Source organism: Vombatus ursinus, unplaced genomic scaffold (assembly GCF_900497805.2).
Source record: "Vombatus ursinus unplaced genomic scaffold, bare-nosed wombat genome assembly UNPS02014775.1, whole genome shotgun sequence".
Taxonomy (NCBI): Eukaryota; Metazoa; Chordata; class Mammalia; order Diprotodontia; family Vombatidae; genus Vombatus; species Vombatus ursinus.
This window is the reverse complement of record NW_020954553.1, coordinates 4,601,147-4,619,416: the sequence shown is the minus strand read 5'-3', so window position 1 is coordinate 4,619,416 and position 18,270 is coordinate 4,601,147. Positions and strand designations below refer to the sequence as shown.

General features: G+C 43.1%; 2 protein-coding genes and 1 non-coding gene across 3 annotated transcripts in view; 2 read left to right on the top strand and 1 right to left on the bottom strand.

Annotated features, from left to right (window-relative positions):
• The first annotated feature begins 5,910 nt into the window (after positions 1-5,910).
• LOC114044969 (olfactory receptor 2A12-like) lies at positions 5,911-6,849 on the top strand. The gene has a single exon (XM_027864760.1). The coding sequence runs from the start codon at positions 5,911-5,913 to the stop codon at positions 6,847-6,849; it is 939 nt and encodes a 312-aa protein (XP_027720561.1).
• A 9,219-nt stretch (positions 6,850-16,068) lies between these two features.
• On the bottom strand, positions 16,069-16,175 carry LOC114045018. Its single transcript, XR_003569332.1, has one exon. It is a non-coding gene; the product is annotated as a U6 spliceosomal RNA (small nuclear RNA).
• A 1,599-nt stretch (positions 16,176-17,774) lies between these two features.
• LOC114044961 (olfactory receptor 2D3-like) overlaps positions 17,775-18,270 on the top strand; it is an 889-nt gene continuing 393 nt past the window's right edge. The window contains 2 exon segments of the mRNA XM_027864745.1: positions 17,775-18,268; position 18,270. The exon segment at position 18,270 is cut by the window's right edge and continues 393 nt beyond it. Of these exon segments, the coding sequence (XP_027720546.1) occupies positions 17,775-18,268; position 18,270 (495 nt within the window).

Genomic DNA, 18,270 nt, shown 5'->3' with positions numbered 1-18,270 from the left:
TACTTCTAGATAAAGAGCCTTATATCAGTGAGAGATGGAGTGGTGGATAATTGATGGTCAGACAGTCAATAAACATTTCTTAAGCACTAACAATATGCCAGACACTGTGTGCTTACCTTTCCCAAGTCCTGATACAGAAAGGAAAAAAACAAGTTCACATAAAAGGACTATTCAGGACACCTGTTGTAGGAGCCTGAATTAGCTAAGCCATTCATGACCCTGATGGTAGAGACATAAGAACCAAGAGAAAAAGAGCAATGGTGGCCTGATAGACCAACTGATTTCTCCAAGTGGGGCCATTTGACCTCACTCAATTGAAACCATAGGTGCCCCCTACTTGGGCTATGCATAGAACCAACTCTGGCAAAGACAACATGAAAAATGTGGGTTCTTAGTGTTGAGAACTTCTCTAATATTTCTGCCCATCTCTCCTACCTGTCTCCCATTCCCAATTCTTCTGGCCCCAGCTCCTGCCAACCTCCTCTGCCTGTCCCCCTGACCATCCCTCTTGATCATTTCTTTTGATTATCTTTCTGCCCATCACCCCCTTCCTATTCTTTTTTTTAAATACGACTTCTAAATACTTTTATTTCATTTTGAAATTGCTTACTCTTGCAACTATGTCCCTTCATTCCTCCCACCTCTGCCAAGATACATCTCTTAAAATAAAACAAAAAAAAATTGAGGAAAAAAAATATAACAGTTCAGGAAAACTAATCAACACATTGAACAAGTTTGACATTGTATGCAGTGTTCCACACCCATAGTTCCCTACATCTGCAAAGAAATGGGTTGGGATGCTTCCTCAACTGTCTCTTTTGGGTCTTCGCTTAGAAGCACTGAGTATAGTGCTTTTGTGGCTGTTGTGCATTTCACTTACACTTTTGGAATCACTGTGTTCATTGTTTCCTGGTTTTAATATACTTCACTTTTCATCTGTTCCTTTCCCATGCTTCTTTGAATTTATTTTCTCTTGCAGCACAGTAATATTCTATGACATTCATGCACCGTAACTTGCTTAGCCATCCCCAAATTGATGAGTTTTGATTCCAATTTATACTTCAAACTTGCAAGGACCTGTAATTGTCTGTCATCTACCATTATTGATAGTGACCCCTCTAAAACTCAAATAGATGATCTTTGATAGTTGATGGAGCTAAAGGCTTCATCTCTCTGAGAATACTTTGGTAGGAAGCCTTTCTGAACATACCTGGTTGATGATAAAATTTCACTTCATTGCTGTCCTTCTGCTTGAAGCCTCTTTAGGGTGGTAAAACCCACCAGAGCTAGTGTTTCAATAACATAACATTCAAGAACAGAGTAGGTCCACTCTAAGCCATAAAGAGGCTCTGTGTAGACAGTCTTCAGCAAAGACCCAAATCAAGTTTTCTAATATGTATATGAGCTTGGTTAATTTTCAAAGAAAATAATTTTGCTTACATTTGGAATTTTATAGCCAATCATATTAAAATACTTGTGAAAAGATGATAATCTGACTTCTTGGAGTGAGCTTGCCATTCAGGAAAAATAGTGTGAGAATATATTTGGGATAAAGGAGAAATGGGTGTTAGCCCAAATACTTGTGACAGAGACCGGTAGAATTGCAGATACAATGAATTTAGTCCATCTTGGATATTACAGGCTTCACCTCTTTCAGAGAAACATAAGCCAGATGATCCAGGCAGAAGACTGGCTTTGGTACTGTAAGTAACTGCTCATCTTCCTACTTAGCTGGAGGTTAGTTGTCACTGTCAACAGCCAAGTTCAGAGGCTAGCTTCTTCACCTTGAGCAGGATGTGCTGAAGCTGGGTGATGCTTCTAGACAAAGGTTGCCCCAGGGCCCAAGGCCATTGCCAGGGGGCCCACAGTACAGCTGCTGCCCCTCCCCCCTCCTTCCTTTCCCTTCCCCCCTTCCTATTCTTAATAACACTTTCTCTTTCCCTTCCCTTCCTAGAGAGTACAGGCATGAGGATGGAAGAAGGTATCAGAAGCTAAGGGAATTAGAATAAAGATTCCAATAATTCATGTTTACATATTTCTTTTCTTTTCTCCCCCTCCCACCTCATATCCCAAATGAGTATGGTATGATGAGAAAGCTCCTTCCCTTTCTCTTTCCTCCTCCTAGGATCTCCATTTCTATAAAAGTCTTCTGATAATAGGAATTCCCAGGAAACCTATTCTTAGATAATCTCCTTGGGGGGGAGGGGTTTCTGCAGGACAGGAGGAGGCAGGTATTTCTCTCTCTGGATTTTCCAGAGTTCACATAGGATCATAAAAACCCTAGCTGATTGGACAATGGGGATATAGTTTCTCCTTTCACCAGCAGGGCTAGGGGACTCTCTCCTTAAGCACAGCTTCACTCTTTCCTAGAAGTTACACACCTTCTCTGCCCTGGCAAAAAGGGTTCCTCTCTCTGAAAAAAGGCTCTCTCTCTCTCTCTCTCTTTCTCTCTCTCTCTCTCTCTGTCTCTGTCTCTCTCTCTCTCTCTCTCTCTCTCTCTCTCTCTCTCTCTCTCTCTCAAGCAGTAGCTTGAGACCAGGCCAGTGAGAGGGATTATAAAGAAAGAAAAGGTGGAAGAATAAGCCTATGAATACCTTGGTGTCCAGAGCTTGCCTGCTGGCCTGTTGGAGTGGCCTGGAATCCACTGGCTTTTCTGGTGACCTAAATCCTTTGTCTGGCCCTCACTCAAGCCTCTTTTCAAAGAAGCAAGTGACCTATCCACTGGAGGTCTTTATGTTTCACCTTCCTGAAGGGTGAGGCAATGCTTCTGTCTGGGAGGGATGGTCTTAACTGGGGAAAAGGAGAAAGGAGAAGAGAAAGAAGGAAAGTCAGGGGCTAAAGAACTGAAGGAGGGGAAATTTGGAGAGCTTCAGGGGCAGACATGAGGAATTGATTGAGGGGCTGGCAAAAGCTAGGTCAGGAGATGGAGGAAATGTGAAGGGAGAGAGGAAAGCTCACCACCTCCTATCTCCCCCATCCTCCCCATTCCTCCATCTTTCCCATTTCTCACTCCCTCTCTTACCTCTGCCTGCCCATCCCTTCTATTCATTCTCTTTCCTTCCCCTCAACATTTTTTCTCCTTCACAGTCATTCTCACTGCCTCCCACCTTACACTCTCCAACTCATACAACAGTAATTCTTTCCCTGGGGTCCATAGGTCCATGGATAGACTTAGAGGATCTGGGAACTTGGATGAGGGCAAAATGTATCACTGTTTTCATTAACCTTTCACTTTCCTTTGTAAGCTCATGTGTTTTATTTTATGCCTTTGAAAACATGATTTTTGAGAAGAGTTCCATGGGCTTCATCAGACTTCCACAGGGGTCTAGTACACAAAAAAGTTCAGAACCTTTGCCTGAGCCCTTGCCTTAGACCCTCTGACCCATACTGCTCCTCATCCCCTTTATCTTCCTACTTTCTTTATTTCCACATACCTGTGCAGTAGATCAGAGATTTAAATCCTCAAAGGTTATTACCTCTTTTTCAGATGGGGAAACTGAGGCCAAGAGAGTTTAAGTGGCTTACCTGAGGTCACCCAGGTAACAAACAGCCATGCTAGAATTTTAAATAAGATTATCAGACTTTCTACCTAGCCCTCTTACCACTGAACCATAGAGAGGATCTAAGATGAGATACCGTGAGGTTCTTCATCATTTCTTCTCTTCATTTCCTGCTTCTTCTCCTACCTTTCTGACCACACTTTCTCTGAACCTGATAGCTCTTCCTCCTCTACTTTTCCCCTAAATGTGGACACTCCCCAAGGTTCTGTCCTCTATTATCATCTCTCTGTCATTGAGGATAAGAGAATGTGACTGGGGATGGGATGAGAAAGAATTTATGACTCTGTGACTGAGGATAATGGAGTTGGTGTACCCATGATGAGCATGGATCTGTTACTGGGTATGGGGGCAGTTGATGGACCTGTGAGTGAGGATAGGGAAGTTGATGGTTCTGAGACTAGTGATAACAGGTTTTATGGATTTGTGTCTAAGCATAAGTGAATGGCTAGATGAATGAATCAATGACAAAACATTTATTAAGTACTCTGTGCTAACCATGGGTCATAAAAATAGAAAAGTAAGTCAATTTCTGTTCTCAGAGAACTCATATTTTGGTGGGGGGAGACAATACATGTAGGATTGGAAGGGTGCAAGAACAAGATTGCAATGCATTTTCTTTAGTGTCATTTCCATTGATCAAACTACATCCATTTCTGATATTGAACCATTTGTGAGTGCTAAGGACCTTGGTGATAAAAACTTTCTTTTATGGGTCTTCAGTAGCTGTACCTGCTGAAGAAATGAGGGTTGCAGCACCTTCAGAGGATGTTGTCAAATCATTTCCCTCCAGGGACTGCTTCCCTGAAGGATGGCTGCACTAGCACGATTGGAAACAGGGCTAGTGGTCCGGGGGTGTGGAGTGGGGAGGGATGAAGCTATTCGTGGGCTCTTAGGAGAAGGGTCCTGGCTCGCCTCCATTGGTTTATGAGGAGACATGATATTTCAGGCAGTTGTGGTGGCTTGGCCCCCTAGTACATGATTCCTCCTGTCTCTCACTCAGACTTTGGGGAAATTGATGGCTTAGGGAGCTGGGATGGAGGATTGTATGTATCTGTGTCAGGGCCTAGGGGAAGTAATGGGCCTGTGACTGAGGATGAGAGAATTGATGGATCTGTGAACTAGAGGTGAATCTTATCTTTTGCAGCCTGAACATCCTCAATTGCCTCTAATGATCCACATATACTTCAACTGATTCTCATATTTCTTAGATATAATTTGATTAGGAAATACTTTTTATCATGATTTAAAATTTCAGAAGAGAGCTACATGATTCCCTGTGCCTCAGTTTCTTCAGTGTCATAATGAGAGAGGTAGGGTGGATTAGATGATCTCTTCCAACTCTGCATCTTCTCATTCTAAGATTCTCCCAGACTTGGCAGGAATCTCCTGACATCCTTCGAGAGATAAATGGAGCCCCTTCTCCCACTCCCCCAAAAAAGAGATGTGCTTAGGAGTTTTGTTTTTCATAAAATTTCAGGCAATGTAGTGGTTTGGAAAACAAATAACACAACCTCCTCACTTCCTGAACATTGTAACAACCCTATTTCCATGTGATACTAAGACTTTGTATGGGATAGAGAAAACATGGCAAGCAAGAGTTTACGTGGGAAAAGATGTGGAGGTCTTAGTGGGCTTAAAGGGTCATTATGAATCAAAAATGGGATATGGCAAACAAAAAAGATAATGTGATCTTAGACTGCATTGAGATGGTAATAATTTCGAGGATGAGGAAAGGCTTATTTTGCCTGTCCTCAGAGGGAAGAACTCAAGGCAGTAGTTGGAAGTTATGGAGTAGATTTCAGTTTAGTATATGGAAAAGCTTGATCTCACATAGAGCAAACTAAAAAGGGGAAGGGATACCAGTGGCGATCTTTCAGCAAAAGACTAGATTTCTCTAGTTGGGGATATTCTAGAGCAGACATTTGCTCAGGTAGGGGACATAGAAAATGCTTTCTGAGGTCTTCTCCTCTGAGATCCTATAGGAATCAGGGGATGCCCAAACTCGAAGTAGTGGAGCATCATGGAACTACTAAACAAGAGACCTCAACTCTCACTCCCTCTTCTTCTGACTTGATGTATCATCTGAAGCAAGTCATCTTCTTCCTTCTTTGGCCCTTGGTGGCCTGATGGGTGAAATGAGGGTTTGGGCCAGATCATCCTTAAAGATCCCTGAAGTTCCAAAATTCCATGATGCGAGGATTGTACCAAAGCTCTCAGGGAAGGACTTTTCAATAAGGGGTCTTCAACTGAGGAATTCAGAGGGCCCTGGGTCCCTCTGCCCTTGTCCAATGCTGAGATCCCTAGATTCCACCATCTTCTCTTTTTCCCTTCCCAGGACCCTACTGTCTCGATGTCCCCAGCATCAAACCATAGTTCTGTTACTGAATTTATCCTGCTTGGCTTCTCCAGTGACCCCACCTCAAATAGGATCCTTTTCATCATCTTTCTCCTCCTCTACCTCTGCTCAGTCCTGGGCAATGGACTCATCATCATTCTGATCTGCCTGGATTCTCACCTCCACACACCTATGTACTTTTTCCTCAGCATCCTCTCCCTATTGGACATGGGCTATGTCACTACCACAATGCCTCAGATGTTGGTACACCTACTTTCCAGTTCTAAGCTCATCTCCTTTGAAGGATGTTGGCTGCAGATGTATGTATTTAGTGCTCTGAGTCTCACTGAGTGCATCTGCTTTGTAGTCATGGCCTATGACCGTTATGTAGCCATCTGTTTCCCACTGCATTACATGCTCATCCTCAACTGGGACCTGTGTGTGAGGTTAGTGGTAGGGACCTGGGCTTGTGGTTTCTTCTTCTCCCTACTCCACACCTTTTTTACCATGAGGCTCCCCTTCTGTGGTCCTAATATGGTTAACCACTACTTCTGTGAGGGTCCCTCAGTCAGGAGCCTGGCATGCATGGACACACACCTTATTGAGGTGGCAGACTTAGTCCTGAGCATCTTCATGGCATTAACCCCTCTGTCACTCATCCTAGCCTCCTATATCCACATCACCATGGCCATCCTCAAGATCAAGTCCACTCAAAGCCGGTGTAAAGCCTTCTCCACTTGTGCTTCTCACCTAACTGTGGTCACTCTCTTCTATGCACCTGCCATATACATCTATATGAGGCCCAACTCCAGGTACACTCCAGAAAGAGACAAGCAGATATCACTTTTCTACAATGTGTTCACTGCCCTGCTCAACCCTGTGGTCTACAGCCTTAGGAATAAGGACATCAAGGCAGCATTCATCAAGGTAGTAGTGCGGGACAGAGTAGTCTAGTGAGCAGAGGGCCTTGGAATGGACTATTCTTTTTTTTCTGGTTGAGCCTCAGTTTCCCTATCTAGGGCTAGAAGTACAGCCACCATTTTGGTCCCAGCCCCACTGCTGATCATCACCCTTTGACCCACTCCATTTTTGATCTGGGCCAATTTGCCCATTTGTAGGCAGCCTGGTTTCCCCACCCCTTTTTCCTCCCATTCCCTGCCCCTGAAAGGCTCACCATATTGTTGCTGCACTTAATGTATCCACCAGATTGACTTTAGTCCTCTTACACCTGAGAACCCCTGAACTCAGTTGATCCACCAGCCTTAGCCTACCCTAATAGCAAGGATTGTGGGTATGTGCCACCACACAGGACCGGCAGGGGCCATCCATTCCTACTGGGCTTGAGACCCTGGCCTGTGACTCACAACAGGTCTATAGCATCACCTGCCTTCAAGAGTTAACCAGAACAAACCTGGCTTCATCTTAGTCCTCATCATCCTCATTACCAGGAGCAGCATGGATGGAGAAGGGCTAGTTTTAGATTCAGAATCCTTCTCAGAGACATGAGCTTAAACTCGCAGAGCTCTTCCTCATCTATAAATTGGGGGGGATAACATTTGCCCTTAGCTTCCTCACAGAGTTATTGTAAGGAAAGTATTTTGCAATCTTTAGTGTGCCACATATATCTGAGTTATCATAATCACTCAATTCAATACTGATGGTAACTATTTGTGTGGAAGGAGTCACTCATAAAGTATTTATGGAGTCCTTACTTCATGCCTCCCCCTGTTCCAAGCTTGTGGAAGACTTTAATGAAGTCCATGAAGTCATCTTTGCCCAGAACGGAAGGGGAAAGAACACAGAGGGAAACAACTAGAAACAGGACATGTGTAGCCCCTTATCAGCAAGAGACTGTTGGAAAATGTAGTTTTTCCCACCTGGGAGGAGGGACTGGAAGAGCACAACACATAAAACCCAGGGAGCATTGGAGCCTCAGGGCTAGATGCCCACAGTGGAAGGCAAAGGATGGATGGTGCTATCTTGAACTGAGTATAATTGTGAGCGATTAGTCCCTTGCCTGACTCACAGATGCACCTAAGGACTGACGTACCTGGAGAGAATTGGCTGTCACACTCACAGGGGATGAATGCATCCCCTCTACATTTCTTCCTTCCACGGTTCATGGCCTCCTGGAAAAAGTGGGTCTGGTACCCTTACACTTATTTATTTGATGTATGTACTTTTAGAATGGGTTCCATCTCCACATAAAAATAAGCTATCTTTCATTGCACTTTGAGTGTTTGGTATACATGAGTGTACCATGAAGGAAGAGGGGGAAAAAAAACAGACAAACATCTGGAGAAATGGCTCTAACCTTAACCTTAACCATGACCTTATATTGAAACTCAGTGTGTGTGTGCCTCTGTTTGTCCCTCTGTCTCTCAATCTCTCCCTTTCAATACCTCTTTCAATCTCTCACTCAATATCTCTCTTGCTTTCCTTCTGTCTCTGTCTCTCTTTCCCCACCTCTTTCTATCTCTCTCTCTTTTGTCTGTCTCTTTTCTATCTCTGTTTCTTAAATCTCTCTCTCCAACTTCTATCTCTTTCTCAGTCTCCCTCAATCTTTCCCTCCCCTTCTCTCTCTCTCTCTTTCCTTTTCTCTGTCTCTCTTTGTCTCTGTCTCAGCCTTTCTGTCTCTCTCTTTCCATCTTGCTTTCTTTTTCTCTGTCTGTATGTCTCCATTTGTGTCTGTCTCCATCTCTGCTTCTCTTTCTCTGTCTGTCTCTGTCTCTCTCACAAAACAAAAGAGTACTAGGTGCTTTTTATCACTCATAGTCTGTGACCATTGTAGAAGGTGAGAGAAGGCCCAAATTCCAATGGCCTAGAACATTTAGGGATGGCTTCATGACTGGAGTGGGATTTTAGCTAATCCTTGAATGTGTTTGTAGTAGTGGATGAAAATTTGAGGGTATTCTGGAGGTAGAAGGGGAAGGTAGAGATGCATAAACAAATCTCTGCTTCTTGCTCCCCATGGGATTTTGGGAAAGTACCTGCTCCTCTCTGAGATATATTTTCTTTATCTTTAAGTTAAGGGGGTTGGACCAGATTATTTCAAAAGTCTTTTCTAGCTCTAAAACCAAACGTTCTATGATCCATAGGCACAGAGGCAAAAGTGAGGCTAGGAAAGTGCTGGAATGGAAGAGCTAGAGAGCTTTCATTTCAATTCAATTAATTTTAATTATTTGTAAAACACTTGTCACAGTGCCTGGCACATAGTAGGCACTATATAAAGGCTTATTCCCTTCTTTCTTCACCATACCAGTCTGTTTTCTTACTGAACACCAGCTGTGAAGAGAAATAGGCACTGGGAAAGATACCAAGATGACTGACATACTGTCCTTGCCTTGATAGTCTGAGAGGGGGTCAAAAGTAGGCACTGAAAGGATCCAAGAGAGAATGTGATGGGAGCCTTTGGTGAGACACAAATTTCATTTGGTTCAGCAGGTGTTCAGCACTGAGTATGTGCCTATCACTGGGCTAGGAAATGGACATAGAAAGACAGGGGGCACTCTCTCTAATCTCGCTCTCCCAACTCCCTTTGTACATGAGGTTGGGTCCCAAGAGAACAATTGACTCTTCCTTCTCCCAGGATTTCAGAGGTAACTTTGAGGAATAGTGGCTTCTAATACTAAAACTCAGGAGCCCCCATTCAGAGTTCTCCCTCATAATATCAATCAACCATTTGACATCAATGAGCTTTTCTAAAGTGATGTTAACAGAGACATTATAGCAAGGACAGAGCACATTCTCTCCTTATATACCCAAAATCCCTGGGGAGAGTGAGCTCAAGCTTAAAACTGAAAGGGACTTAGACGCATATATAGAAAACACAGAGGGCTGAGGTTTCTCTGTGACTCTTGGCCCTGGGAGTCCTTTTCTGTCTCTGCAGAACCCCCACCAATTTTACTTTGCTGCATTGTACCTGCAAAGATGGATGAATCACTGGACAAATACAAATTAAAACAATTCTGAGGTACTACCTTACACATATCAGAGTGACTAATAGGTCAGAAAAGGAAAATGACAAATGTTGGAGGAGATGTGGGAAAAATGAGACATTAAGGCATTGTTGGTGGAGTTGTGAACTCATTCAAGCATTCTGTAGAGCAATTTGGAACTATGCCCAAAGGGTATAAAACTGTGCATACCCTTTGACCTAGAAACACCACTGTTAGGTTTGTATCCTAAAAAAGATAAAAAACAAAAAGGGAAAGGACCTGTGTGTACAAAAATATTTATAGCAGCAGCTCTTTTCTGGGGGCAAAGAATTGGAAATTGAGGGGATGTCCATCAATGAGGAATGGCTCAACAAGTTGTGGTATATGAATGTAATGGAATACTACTTTGCTATAAGGAATGTTGAGCAAGTAGATATCAGAAAAACCTAGTAAGACTTGTATGTTCTGATGCTGAGTGAAGTAGGAAGAACCAGGAGAACTTTGTACATAGTAACAGCCATGTTGTGTGAGCAAAGACTTAGCTCTTCTCAGCAATGCAAGGATCTAAGACATCTCCAAAAGTTTTATGATGGAAAATGCTATCCACATCCAGAGAAAGAACTATGGAGTTTGAATGCAGATTGAAGCATACCATTTGCTCTTTTTTTCCTTCTGTTTTGTTCTGTTTCCTCTTTCTTGTGGTTATTCCTATAGATTCTAATTCTTCCTTACAACTTCCTTACTAATATGACAATAAGTTTAATAAGAATGTATATGTAGAGCCTATATCATGTTGGGAAGTGAGGTGATGGGGGAGGGGAGAAAAATTTTAAACTCAAAAGCTTATGGAAGTGATTTAGGAAAACTAAAAATAAATTAATGGATAAAAAATAATTTGGATGCTATACCATTCGGTGCATATATGTTTAGTATTAATAGTACTTCATTGTCTATGGTAACTTTTAGCAAGATGTAGTTTCCTTCATTATCACTTTTAATTAGATTGGCTTTTGCTTTTGCTTTGTCTGATATCATGATTGCTACCCCTGCTTTTTTTACTTCTTCTGAGGCATAATAGATTCTGTTCCAGACCCTCATCTTTATGTGTGTGTCTCTCTGTTTCAAGTGTGTTTCTTGTAAACAACATGATGTAGAATTCTGGTTTTTAATCCATTCTGCTGTCCACTTCTATTTTATGGGAGAGTTCATCCCATTCACATTCACAGTTATGACTACTAATTATATTTCCTTCCATCCTATTTTCCTTCTCTCTCTCCTGGCCATGGAAGGCATATAAATAGCCTTTCTATAAGGGCTAGAGTTTATGAATGATAAGCAATGACCAACAGATACATCTTGGTAAAGAGCCTTTATATCAGTGAGGGATGGAGTGGTAGGTAATTGATGGTCAGACAGTCAATAAACATACTAAGCACCAACAATATGCCAGACACTGTGTGCTTACCTTTCCCAAGTCCTGATATACAAAAGAAAAAAACAAGTCCATATAAAAGGACCATTCAGGACACCTGTTATAGGAGCCTGAATTAGCTAAGCCATTAGTGACCCTGATGGTAGAGACTTCAGAACAAGAAGAAGAGCAATGGTGGCCTGACAGTCCAACCAATTTCCCAAAGTGGGGCCATTTAACCTCACTCAATTTAAACCATAAGTGCCCCCTACTTGGGCTCTGTATAGGACCAACTCTGGCAAGGCAGCAAGAAAAATGTGGGTTGTTAGTGTTGAGAACTTCCTCTATTATTTCATCCCATCTCTCCTATCTGTCTCCCATTCCCAATTCCTCTGGCCCTAGCTCCTGCCTATCTCCTCTGCCTGTCCCTCTGACCAGCCCTCCAGATCATTTCTTCTGCTTATCTTTCTATCCATCACCCCCTTCCTATTCTTAATATACTGTTCTCTTTCCCTTCCCTTCCTGGAGAGCAGAGGGTGAGTGTGGAAGAAGGCATCAGGAACTAAGAGATTTGAAATAAAGATTTCAATAATTCATATTTACATATTTCTTCCCTTCTTTTCTACCCCTCCCAGCTCATATCCCAAATGAATATGGTATAATGAGAAAGTTCCTTCCCTTTCTCTTTCCTCCTCCTAGGGTCTCCATTTCTATAAAATTCTTCTAATAATAGGAATTCCCAGGAAACCTATTCCTGGATAATCTCCTGGGGCAGGGGTTGGGCAGGACAGGAAGAGGCAGATCCTGCTTGGAGGAGTTGGAGGAGGCAGGTGCTTCTCTCTCTGGTTTCTCCAAGGAGTTCTGACTATCACATAGGGTCATAAAAAGCCTAGTTGATTGACCAATGGGAATATGCTTCTCCTGTAACCAGCAGGGCTAGTGGACCCTCTCCTTAGGCACTGCTTCACTCTTTCCCAGAAGTTACACACTTTCTCTCCCCTGGCAAAAAGGATTCCTCTCTCTAAAAGAAGCAGCAATAGCCTGAGGCCAGGGCAGGGGGCAGCAAGTGGGATTGTAGAGGAAGAAAAGGTGGAAGAATAAGCCCATGAATACCTTGGTGTCCAGAGCTTGCCTGTTGGCCTGTTGGAGTGATCCAGAATCCACTGGCCTTGCTGGTGACCTAGATCCTTTGTCTGGCCCTTATTCAAGCCTCTTTTCAAAGAAGCAAGTGACCTATCCACTGGAGGTCTTTGTGTTTCACCTTCCTGAAGGGTGAGGCAATGCTTTTGTATGGGAAAGCTGGAAGGGGAAAAGGAGAAGGGGAAAGGAGAAGAGAAAGAAGGAAAGTCAGAAAGACTAAAGAGCCAAAGGAGGGGAGATTTGGAGAACTTCAGGGGCAGACATGAGGAATTGATTGAGGGGCTGGCAAAAGCTTGGTCAGGAGATTGAGGAAATGTGAAGGCAGAGAGGAAAGCTCACCACCTCCTATCTCCCCCATCCTCCCCATTCCTCCATCTTTCCCATTTCTCACTCCCTCTCTTACCTCTGCCTGCCCATCCCTTCTATTCATTCTCTTTCCTTCCCCTCAACATTTTGTCTCCTTCACAATCATTCTCACTGCCTCCCAACTTACACTCCCCAATTCCCACAACAATGGTTCTTTCCCTGGGGTCCACAGGTCCATGGATAGACTTAGAGGATCTGAGAACTTGGATGAGGGGAAAGCACATCATTATCTTCACTAACCTTTCACTTTCCTTTGTGAGTGTGTGTATTTTATTTTATGCCTTTGAAAACATGATATTGAGAAGGAGTACATAGGCTTCACCAGACTTCCATAGGTGTCCAGGGACAAAAAAGTTAAGAACCTTTACCTGAACCCTTGCCTTAGACCCTCTGACCCATACTGCTCCTCATCTCCTTTACCTTCCTGCTTTCTTTATTTCCACATTCCTTGTGGTGGAAGATCAGTGATTTAAATCCTGAGGTCATCACCCCCTTTTCCAGATGGAGAACTAAAACCCAGAGAGCCTAAGTAGCTTGCCTGACGTCACCCAGATTGCAAACTAGGATTCTAAACAAGGTTCTCAGACTTTGTACCTAGCCCTTTTGTAACTGCACCATAGAGAGGATCTAAGATGAGATACCATGAGGTTCTTCATCATTTCTTCTCTTCATTTCCTACTTCTTCTCCTACCTCTCTGACCACACTTTCTCTGAACCTGATAGTTCTTCCTCCTCTACTTTTTCCCTAAATGTGGACACTCCCCAAGGTTCTGTCCTCTGTTATCATCTCTCTGTGACTGAGGATAAGAGAATGTGACTGGGGATGGGATGAGGAAGAATTCACGACTCTGTGACTGAGGAGAATGGAGTTGGTGTACCCATGACTGAGGATGGATCTGTTACTGGGTATGGGGGCATTTGATGGACCTGTGAGTGAGGATAGAGAAGTTGATGGTTCTGAGACTAGTGAGAAGAGGTTTTATGGATTTATGTCTAAACATAAGTTAATGGTCAGATGAATGAATCAATAACAAAGTATTTATTAAGTAAGTGCTTTGTGCCAAGCATGGGGAATAAAAGTAGAAAAGTAAGTCAATTCCTGTTATCAGACAACTCACATGTTGATGGGGGTGAGGGGTGGGGGAGACAATACATATAGGATTGGAGGGATGCAGGAACAAGAGAGATAGCAGTGCATTTCCTTTAGTGTCATTTCCAGTGATCAAACTATATCTATTTCTGATATTGAATCATTTGGAAGTGCTAAGGACTTTGGTGATAAGAACTTTCTTTTATGGGTCTTCAGTAGCTGTACCTGCTGAAGAAGTGGGGGTTGCAGCACCTCCAGAGGAAGTTGTCACAGCATTTCCTTCCAAGGACTGCTCCCCTGAAGGATGGCTGCAGGAGCAGGGTTGGAAACAGGGCCAGTGGTCCGGGGGTGAGGAGTGGAGAGGGATGAAGGTGTTCCTGGGGCTCTTAGGTGAAGGGTCCTGGCTCACTTCCATTGGTTTATGAGTAGACATGATATTTGAGGTAGTTGTGGTGGCTTGGCTTCCTGTCTCTCCCTCAGACTTTAGGGAAGTTGATGGCTTAGGGAGCTGGGATGGGGGATTTTATGAAACTGTATCAGGGCATAGGGGAAATAATGGGCCTGTGACCTAGGAGGGGAGAGTTGATGGATCTGTGACTGGAGGTGTAGGTGTTGATGGATCTGTGCCTGAGAATGGAGGACAGAACAGGGGATCTGGGGCTGGGGAGGTGGTAATTGATGTATTTGTTAAGGGGGATGAGAGTGAAGAAGACGATGGATCTATGACTGGGTATGAGGGATGTTGATCAATCTGTCCTTGGGCATAGGGGAGATAATGAACTGTTGAGTAGGGATGAGAGAGTTGATGGATCTGTTACTGGGGAGACTGACTAATGGATTTCTTAGTGCCTTCTTTGCCAGATGCTATTGGAGAATGTCATCTGGGCCATTGTCTCAATCCAATACAAAGAACCCTCTATATACTCAAAAGGGCCCTTGGTGCTTCTCTACAAATATGGAGTCAGCAGTTGACCTTGCTTTCTTCTTTAAGCAGGAAAATCTAGGTCATCCAGGTCAAGGTTATTCAGCATTTCTTCTCTTCATTCCCTAGTTCTTCTCCTACCTCTCTGACCATGCTTTCTCTGCCACTATAGTCCTTCCTCCTCTAGCTTTTCCTTAAATATGGGTATTCCCTAAGTTCCTAGCCTCTGTTCTCTTCTCTCTAGACACTTTCTGCCTCCCTGACTTCATCTCCTCCCAGACAAATAGGACTAAGATTTTGACTCTCAAATCTCTATCTAGAGTCCTGACTGCCTTTCTCAAGATCTCCAGATTCCTGCTCCACCCCTCCACCTGGAGAGATGTCCTGACAATTACTTAGGCTCAGTCTGTTCAAAAGAGAACTCTTCCTCTTCCTCCCTCTGCAATTGATCAGGGAGCTTCTCTTTTGGACTTGCCTGTTTCTGTGGTTGACACTGCTATCTACTACCTAGACTCAAGATCCCACATTATCTCCAATTGGGTAATGTATGTAAAGCACTCTGTTGTTATCGTTGTTGAATTTTCTTTTTCTGCCTTGTCCACCTGGTCAGTTGCTAAGTCCTGCTGATTCTACCTCTAAAACATCTCGAAGGTCTATCCTGTCCCTTTCACTCACACAGCCAAATGCTCAAGTTCAGGCCCTCATCCCCTCCACCTGGGCTCAGCGATATCCTCCTTACTCTTCTCCTTGCCTTCAGCTTCTCCCATGTGTGATTTGCCACACAAATGTTAACTAAAGAGTTCAACAAAGACACAGTCCTGAGCATATCACTTATCTAGTCAGAAACCTTCAGGGGCAAAGAACAGAGTCTGAACTCCTCATCCTGGCATTCAAGTCCCTCCTAGTCAGGTCCAATCCAGTTTTTCACTACTATAGGAATTATTCACTTAAGTCAAACTGGAGGTGTGCCATCCTTGATAAAGTCAGATGTATTGACAACCTCTGAACCTTTCCTTATGTTGTTTCTGCTGTCTAAAATGCCCTGTTTCACTCCTCCCCAGCTATCCAAATGCTATTCACCAAGAGTCATAGCATTTTAGGACTAGAAAAGACTTCAGCAACCATCTGGTCCAAACCATACTTGAAAAGGAATCTTCATTATTGTGTGCATGAGAAGTGGTCATGAAGTCTCAGTATGTAGATTTCCAATGATAGGGAACAGCCCAGAGATAGGCCATTTCACCTTATTTATTATTATTTTATTTAGTTTTAGTTTTCAACATTCACTTCCACAAGATTTTGTGTTCGAAATGTGGAACGCTTCATGAATTTGCGTGTCATCCTTAGGCAGGGGCCATGCTAATCATCTCTGTATCGTTCCAATTTTAGTATATGTGCTGCTGAAGCGAGAACCCATTTCACTTTTAGATAGGGAATCCTTTTCCTGAACCTAAGCTTAAATTTACCTCTTTTTATCTTCCATCCATTGCTAAATTCTAGGGCCAAAAGGAACAACTTTAGCTGTTCTTCCATTTGACAGTCCTTGTAATAATACCTAGCTTTCCTGAACCCTCTGAATCTTATCCTTTGCAGCCTGAACATCCTCAATTCTCTCAAATGATCCACATATATTTCACATTTTCATATTTCTTACATATAATTTTATTAGGAAATACTTTTTAATCATTATGTAAAATTTCAGAAGAGAGCTGTGTGATCTCATCCGTAGAGTGCCTCCCTCTACCTATGTAGCGTGCAAACTTGCCATGCCCTAATAAGGTATTTCATGAATTACTATGGTCTTTCAAATCTCAATTTTCTTCAGTCTTAAAGAGGATGACTTAGATTTCAAGAGTCTTGTGAGATAGAAATAGAACTAAATTTACATCTTAGTCAGACTACTCACTGTCAATGTGACCTACAGCAAATTACTTAACTTCCCTGTGCCTCAGTTTCTTCATTGGCACAATGAGGGAGGAAGAGTGGATTAGATGACCTCCCAACTCAGAATCTTCTCATCCTAAGATTCTCCTAGATTTGAAAGGAATCTCCTGGAATCCTTCAAGAATAAATGGAGCCTCTTCCCCCACCCCTTGAAAAAAAGAGGTGTGTTCAGGAATTTTGTTTTTCATGAAATTTTAGGCAGTGTAGTGGTTTGGAAAACAAATAACACAACCTCTTCACCTCCTGAACATCATAACAACCCTATTCCCATGTGATACTGAAACTTTGTATGGAATAAAAAAAATATGGCAAGCAAGAGTTTATGTGGGAAAATATCTGGAGGTCTTAATGGGCTTGAAGGGTCACTGTGAATCAAAAATGGGATATGGCAAACAAAAAAGATAATGTGATCTTAGACTGCATTGAGATGGTAATAATTACCAGGATAAGGAAATGCTTATTTTGCCTGTCCTCAGAGGGAGAAACTCAAAGCAGTAAGTGGAAGTTATGGAGTAGATTTCAGTTTAGTATATGGAAAAACTTGATCTCACATAGAACTAACTAAAATGGGAAAGGGCTACCAGCAGTGATCTTACAGAAAAAGGCTAGATTTCTCTGGTTGGGGATATTGTAGAGCAGACACTTGCTCAGGCAGGAGACATAGAAAATGCTTTCTGAGGTCTTCTCCTCTGAGATCCTATAGGAATCAGGGGATGCCCAAACTCGAAGTAGTGGAGCATCATGGAACTAGTAAACAAGAGACCTCAAATCTCACCCCCTCTTCTTCTGACTTGATGTATCATCTGAAGCAAATCATCTTCCTTCTTTGGCCCTTGGTGGCTTCATGTGGGAAGTGAGGGTTTGGGCCAGATTATCTTTAAAAATCCCTGAAGCTCTAAAATTCCATGATGCGAGGATTGTACCAAAGCTCTCAGGGAAGGACTTTTCAATAAGGGGTCTTCAACTGAGGAACTCAGAGGGCCCTGGGTCCCTCTGCCCTTGTCCAATGCTGAGATCCCTAGATTCCACCATCTTCTCTTTTTCCCTTCCCAGGACCCTACTGTCTCGATGTCCCCAGCATCAAACCATAGTTCTGTTACTGAATTTATCCTGCTTGGCTTCTCCAGTGACCCCACCTCAAATAGGATCCTTTTCATCATCTTTCTCCTCCTCTACCTCTGCTCAGTCCTGGGCAATGGACTCATCATCATTCTGATCTGCCTGGATTCTCACCTCCACACACCTATGTACTTTTTCCTCAGCATCCTCTCCCTATTGGACATGGGCTATGTCACTACCACAATGCCTCAGATGTTGGTACACCTGCTTTCCAGTTCTAAATTCATCTCCTTTGAAGGATGCTGGCTGCAGATGTATGTATTTGGTGCTCTGGGTCTCACTGAGTGTATCTTCTTTGCGGTCATGGCCTATGACCGTTATGTAGCCATCTGCTTCCCACTGCATTACATGCTCATCCTCAACTGGGACCTGTGTGTGAGGTTGGTGGTAGGGACCTGGGCTTGTGGTTTCTTCTTCTCCCTACTCCACACCTTTTTTACCATGA